This window comes from Pogoniulus pusillus, chromosome 3 (assembly GCF_015220805.1).
Source record: "Pogoniulus pusillus isolate bPogPus1 chromosome 3, bPogPus1.pri, whole genome shotgun sequence".
Classification (NCBI taxonomy): Eukaryota; Metazoa; Chordata; class Aves; order Piciformes; family Lybiidae; genus Pogoniulus; species Pogoniulus pusillus.
This window is the reverse complement of record NC_087266.1, coordinates 7,586,328-7,593,135: the sequence shown is the minus strand read 5'-3', so window position 1 is coordinate 7,593,135 and position 6,808 is coordinate 7,586,328. Positions and strand designations below refer to the sequence as shown.

General features: G+C 44.0%; 1 protein-coding gene across 5 annotated transcripts in view; it reads right to left on the bottom strand.

Annotated features, from left to right (window-relative positions):
* Positions 1–1,069: 1,069 nt before the first annotated feature.
* The window catches only part of TMEM135 (transmembrane protein 135), a 217,105-nt gene continuing 211,366 nt past the window's right edge, over positions 1,070–6,808 (bottom strand). For all 5 annotated transcript variants that reach the window (XM_064169637.1, XM_064169659.1, XM_064169648.1 and 2 more), the window contains 2 exons: positions 5,384–5,451; positions 1,070–2,020 (listed from right to left, as the gene is read on the bottom strand). In XM_064169637.1, coding sequence (XP_064025707.1) covers positions 1,888–2,020; positions 5,384–5,451 — 201 coding nt within the window. In that variant the 3' untranslated portion in view covers positions 1,070–1,887. The remainder of the gene's footprint in view (positions 2,021–5,383; positions 5,452–6,808) is intronic.

The window sequence follows — 6,808 nt, the reverse complement described above, 5'->3', positions numbered from 1 at the left end:
TCCTTTAAAAGTTCTCCTTCAATCAACATTTATTTCCTTTAGAGGAGTTCTACTATTTTAAGCAATAAAATATTGCATACAAACTAGCTTGGCAGAACTTTATTCACACTAACTTGGGCGACTGCTCTTCCACGGGATGAAGCACCTGTAGTAACAGTGATAAAAAGCATCCCCGTTACGGTAGCTGAAGAAGGAGATTTTGTGCACAGATTGGTACAGATTCCATGACCTCTCTGCAACTCTAATAAAAATTACTGCATATTCAGCAATAAGAAATGAAACTAATAAGAGTTAAAATAAGCTTAAGGCTGGGCTAGGATTACAGTGTTACTAGACAAAGATTCTAGTAATTAACCCAACTCATATGAGACAAAGATTCTAGTAATTAACCCAACTCATATGAGACAAAGATTCTAGTAACTAACCCAATCCATACTATCTGACAAGGACATTCAATAAAACACCAATTTCCTTAGTTTACTGTTGGGTTTTTTTTTTTGTTCTTAATATTCATGCAACCTGCTGCAGTTTCCATTCCTTAGTTCTTCTCAGTTGAATGTGAATATAGTTCACCTTTTCATTAAGTTGTGGGGTAACAAACACCATTCGGCATCATCTGAACGGATTCTAATGTTAAAAAAAAAAGCCCTCTAGAGCAAAAGAAAAACCAACCAACCAACCAATTAGCATGTCAAGGTCTCACTTAGATCACAAAGTCTGTATCTGTAGAAACACACTGGGTAAAACTGAGATGGGATTTGTGCAGCAGTTGTTTGCATCGAGAGCCACATTTAAACTGAATGTAGCTGTCCCAGTTGTGGCCAGCGGATGGGCCGAGGGAAAACCACTCTTCATGGAGTAGAAGGGAAAAAAGACCTATTAATATGATAGTCAAAACCACTTTCTGGTAACAGCCTAACCTCAGGATGAGTTCTCTTGTAAAGGATGCTGGAAATATTGGCTGGCATTGCAGCTTGACAAACAACTCACTGCCATCTAAAGCGACAATGTCAAGCCCTTGAAAAATAAACATTTAACTTCAGTATATTTAGCGGGGGGGGGTGGGGTCTTTTTTTTCTTCTTCTTCTTGTTTTGTTCTTGGCTTTTTTATTTTTGTAACTGTCTGCTCTTTCCAGCACCATCTGAGAGGCTGGAAGGTTTCATTCCTTCCTCTGCTGGTTTCGTCATTTTCCACTTGGCAGATATTGGCCGCCACACCCCGCGGCTCCTCGCGGCGCAGTAGGCACTGGTACTGCTGCCTTATTTTCCTAGCCTGTTATCTGTATTGCCAGTGGGATTTACAGTCCTGGAATGTGATTTCTCAATTGATATGCATTTTCTTTTCCTAAGGAATGCCTTATTTTGCAGCCATAGCTGTCATTTCACGTAACGAGTGGGCAGTGGCTGTTTGGAGAGAAATCAGTGACGATTTAGAAAGCCCAGGAGGCAATTTCACCTGGCTGCAATAATCATGTCAATCTGTGGACCTGTACTATTGCCAAATGTCTTCCTTTGTAAAATAAAGAATACTTTTTTTTACCAAGAAATATACTATTGGTATGAACTACAGAATTTAGGAAATGATGATGCATCTTTATGTTTTACTTCTCTTCTCTAAATATATTACTCATTGGTTTAATTTGTTCAGGAATCTACCACACTGTCAACCAACTACAGAAACCCAGAAATATTTTCTGTGTGCAGCAGGGGCTTAATCACTAAGCCACACTTTCCTGCAAACTGTCAGTACTTTTGATTGGTAAAAAAGCATTTCTCATTGAAATAATACTGAAGTGGAGCCCAAAGCCTCCTCCTTATATAAGACTGTTAATTAATTTTATGTGACAAAATGCCAATCACATTCAAGGACAGGATTTACTGCTGTTCTCAGGACAGCTCCAGTGGTAGATCTGGTGGTACAACAGTGTATCTTGGGTCAAGCTTAGGTGTGAAATCCTTGAAGTTCTTAGATGCTTCGGTGCCAAATACGTCTAAAACTTTCCTGTTCATGAGAGCAAACCTGAAAAAGAAGAGAGAGGAGAGAGTCAACAGATTATCCATCTACTTTTGAAAACAGACCTTATAGCAGCCTTCCACATCTGAAGGGGTCTTAGAGAAAGCTGGAGAGAGACTTTTTACAAGGGATAAGTAAGTAGGACTGTCCTAGTGAGAGGACAAGCAGGAAATGATAGGACTGAAGCTGCAAGACAGTAGACTGAGACTGGATATTAGAAAAAGATTCTTTAGAGTGGTGAGACACTGGAGTAGGTTGCCCAGGGAAGCGGATTCCACCTTCCCTGAATGATTTCAAGACCAGGTTGGACAAGTCCTTGTGCAACCTAGTCCTCTGGAAAGTGTCCCTGCCTGTGAGAAGGGGTTGGAACTAGGTGATCTTTAAGGTCCCTTCCAATCCAAACCATTCTATGATTCACTCTGTGCTGGGTCAGGAACTAGCTGGATGGCTGAGCCCATAGAGTGGTGGTGAATGGTGCCACATCCAGTTGGCAGCTGGCACTAGTGGTTTCCCCAAAGATCAGTGCTGGGCCCAGTCCTGCTCAACATCTTTACTGATGATCTGGACGAGGGGATTGAGTCCAGCATCAGTAAGTTTGCAGATGACACCAAGCTAGGAGCAGGTGTGGATCTGTTGGAAGGTAGGAGAGCCCTGCAGAGGGACCTGGACAGGCTGGATGGGTGGGCAGAGGCCAATGGGATGAGACTGAACAAGGCCAAGTGCAGGGCTCTGCACTTTGGCCACAACAACCCCAAGCAGCACTACAGGCTGGGGACAGAGTGGCTGGAGAGCAGCAAGGCACAAAGGGACCTGGGGGTACTGATAGATAGTAAGCTGAAGATGAGCCAGCAGTGTGCCCAGGTGGCCAAGAGAGCCAATGGCATCCTGGCCTGCATCAGGAACAGTGTGGCCAGTAGGACAAGGGAGGTTATTCTTCCCCTGTACTCAGCACTGGTCAGGCCACACCTTGAGTGCTGTGTCCAGTTCTGGGCCCTTAATTCAAAAGAGTTGTTGAGGTGCTGGAAGGTGTCCTGAGAAGGGTGACAAAGCTGGTGAGAGTCCTGGAACACAGCCCTGTGAGGAGAGGCTGAGTGAGCTGGGGGTGTTTAGCCTAGAGAAGAGGAGGCTCAGGGGTGACCTCATTGCTGTCTACAACTATCTGAAGGGAGATTGTAGCCAGGTGGGGGTTGGTCTCTTCTGCCAGGCAACCAGCAACAGAACAAGGGGACACAGTCTCAAGTTGTGCCGGGGTAGGTACAGGCTGGATGTTAGGAGGAAGTTGTTGGCAGAGAGAGTGATTGGCATTGGAATGGGCTGCCCAGGGAGGTGGTGGAGGCACCGTCCCTGGAGGTGTTCGAGAAAAGCCTGGCTGAGGCACTTAGTGCCATGGTCTAGTTGACTGGCTAGGGCTGGGTGCTAGGTTGGACTGGATGATCTTGGAGGCCTCTTCCAACCTGGCTGATTCTATGTTTCTATGTTTCTATATTTATAACATTACTAGTCATGAAAGACTGCTGAAATCTTTGATGTACAGACTTCAGCCTGCACTGTTTAGAGATTACAAGTTTTTAATTCTGCAATGAAGCATTTTAAAAGTAAATAATTGACAAAGCTGATTAATAGTGCTTTGTGTAGATACACTTTATATAGCACAAGCTGGGGGAAAGGGAAAAGGAGAGAGTGCCCTACTTTTACCTTCACTAAAAAAAGCCAAACCAAGATATACTACTCTCTTTTTCTCACCCCAGCTTCATAAGCCCTGGCCATGCCTGCCCAAGTGTGAATAAGAATTTTATAGGTGTTACAATTTATTTCCACATCTTTAGTCTTGAAAATTGTTGAGTGAAAGACTTGTGAAATGTCAAGAATCTGCCTTTATGGAGAAAGTGTCAAAATTACTGGTACAGAGATTTACTTCAGATAAAATAAATGAGCAGAAAAGGATTCCTCTTCCCTCCTTTCTTTCAACTAAAGCAATCTCAGGATTAGCACAAGAGGGAAAAATGCAGCCAAAACTGGACATCTGGAGTGACATCATCCCCCATATCATGTTTGTACAGCCTCAGAGGTTGCCTGCAGACTGCCTCCAGGCATCTCAAGGAAAGCTTCCCACTATGTCCAGCAATGTATTCAGTCACCTCGTGTCCAGCTAAGAGTGTACTGTGCCATGGGGAGTGTAGGTTCAATTTGTTCCAGGGTCTGCCCTCTGATTACACTTCTGTTTTTACACTCTGGATAGCTCACTGTCACAAGGGACATTACCTTTTACAATCTCATCCCACATAAAGATTTGGATGCCTCATTTCTGCCATGTGCTGCATCAATATAGTGCACACGTCACTAAATCATACTACAGTGGATATTTATGGTTATAATCAGTGAAAATCTTTCACTGGCTTTACAAGAAAAATAATTCCTGTCCCAGATGAAATGACCTCTGATAAAAAAAACTCTTACAACTTGAAGGCATTCTTAGGAAGTACTCTAATATTTGTAGTAATGCTTCTAAATGTGCAGTAATACCATGCAGTGGATCAATGCACACAGCAAGCAATTTAGAATCATGGAATCAACCAGGTTGGAAGAGACCACCAAGATCATCCAGTCTAACCTACACCCAGCCCTCAGCAGTCAACCAGACCATGGCACTAAGTGCCTCAGCCAGGCTTTGCTTCAACACCTCCAGGGACGGTGCCTCCACCACCTCCCTGGGCAGCCCATTCCAATGGCAAGTCACTCTCTGGCAAGAACTTCCTCCTAACATCCAACCTATACCTCCCCCAGTACAACTTGAGACTGTGTCCCCTTGTTCTGTGGCTGGTTGTCTGGCAGAAGGCACCGTCCCTGGAGGTGTTCAAGCAAAGCCTGGCTGAGACACTTAGTGCCACGGTCTAGTTGACTGGCTAGGGCTGGGTGCTAGGTTGGACTGGATGATCTTGGAGGTCTCTTCCAACCTGGTTGATTCTATGATTCTATGACCCCCATCTGGCTACAGCCTCCCTTTAGGTAGTTGTAGACAGCAATTCCTTCAATCTGTTTAGTTGTTCACCAGATTCTTCATATTCCACTGAAAACTGAAAGCATTTCACCCTCTAAGTATAAAAATGCTTTCAAGTAAAACATTCACCTGCTAAACTGTCTTAGTGAAACTGAAATTTTTGCTTTTGTCACTAGACTAAACCTATTGGTGTCCCTTCTGCAGCAAAGAGCTTCGAGTGGACGGGAAACCATTTGAAAAACAAAGTAAATACTCAGGAGATTAGCCTGTGTGTACTGCTACTGCTCTGCTGTTGACAGCTAATGACATGGAAAGGTGAATGTGATCAGTGATGTGTTTAGACAAGCCATAGCATAGCCCTGGTTACATACCTGCCACTTGTTAGTCGTAAAAGAAATTTCCAGTATGATGGCCTCAAGTTCTGAACTTCCATGACAGCCTGCAAGGAAATCATTCTGTCAGAGCCAGGAGAGAGCAACAGGCAAAAGCTTCACCTGTTACATTACAATGCCAAAACCACTCAAAGGATAGTTATGGAAAGAAACATAGAGGTATTTTAGTATTTAAAAGAATTAGCTCATGATTCATGAACCAAAGCAGCTGTGTGCCAAGGTCCAGCACTGCCAGCAGACCAACCCCTCACAGCTGAATTCCATGCTCTGTATGATCACCACCAGCACGATGTGATATTCCCAGAGGACTCTCTTTCAAAAGTGGTAGCAATTAACTTAGATGTCATTTCAGACAAAGCAACAATAACCTAATTATTTCTGCATACACGATTCTGCATGTGTGGCTGCCAAATTTACCTGCTATTTTATCCTCCACTCGCTGTATTTTGTGATCTACCATTTTTTGTAGTCAGTCAGCCTTATATTTCATCTTACATCTCCTAAGTAATCTTATACAACCAAAATCCTTGCCTTCTCTCTATTTCCTTACTTTTCCAGGTCACTTATGAATATAGTAAGTAACAAACATATCAGCACAGGTTGCTTTTCCACTTTTTTCTTCCCCTTCTAAACCTAGCAATTTATCTCTAGTCTTGAATTCTTTTTCCAGTTAGCAAATAATGAAAAACCCTTCCTCTTTTCTCATATGAACTTTATTTCTGTTAGCTTCATTCAGTGGTCTTTGCCAACAGTAATTTGGAGATTTCAATGCTGCAGATCTCCAGGCACATCTCAAGCTCTAAAATACCAGTTCACATTGACGCTAATACTAGAATGAGAGATACTCCCAGATGTATGGGAGCAATGAGCAGAAGTAGGACTGTCCTGCTAAGCACAAAACAGTAAAAGACTATTTTAAGGTTATTTTCCAGTCTCTTTGTTGAGGGGTAAGAAAACCTCATATAGTTTTGGATGGCAATGCTCTGTGCTGGGTTAGGAACTGGCTGGAGGGCTGGACCCAGAGAGTGGTGGTGAATGGTGCCACATCCAGCTGGCAGCCAGTGACTAGTGGTGTCCCTCAGGGGTCAGTGCTGGGCCCCATCCTCTTTAACATCTTCATAGATGATCTGGATGAGGGCATGGAGTCAGTCATCAGCAAGTTTGCAAATGACGCTAAGCTGGGGGCAGACGTGGCTGGGTTGGAGGGCAGAAGGGCTCTGCAGCAGGACCTTGACCACCTGGACAGATGGGCAGAGTCCAATGGGATGGGGTTCAATAGCTCCAAGTGCAGGGTGCTGCACTTTGGCCACAACAACCCCATGCAGAGATACAGGCTGGGGTCGGAGTGGCTGGAGAGCAGCCAGACAGAGAGGGATCTGGGGGTGCTGATTGATACCCGCCTGA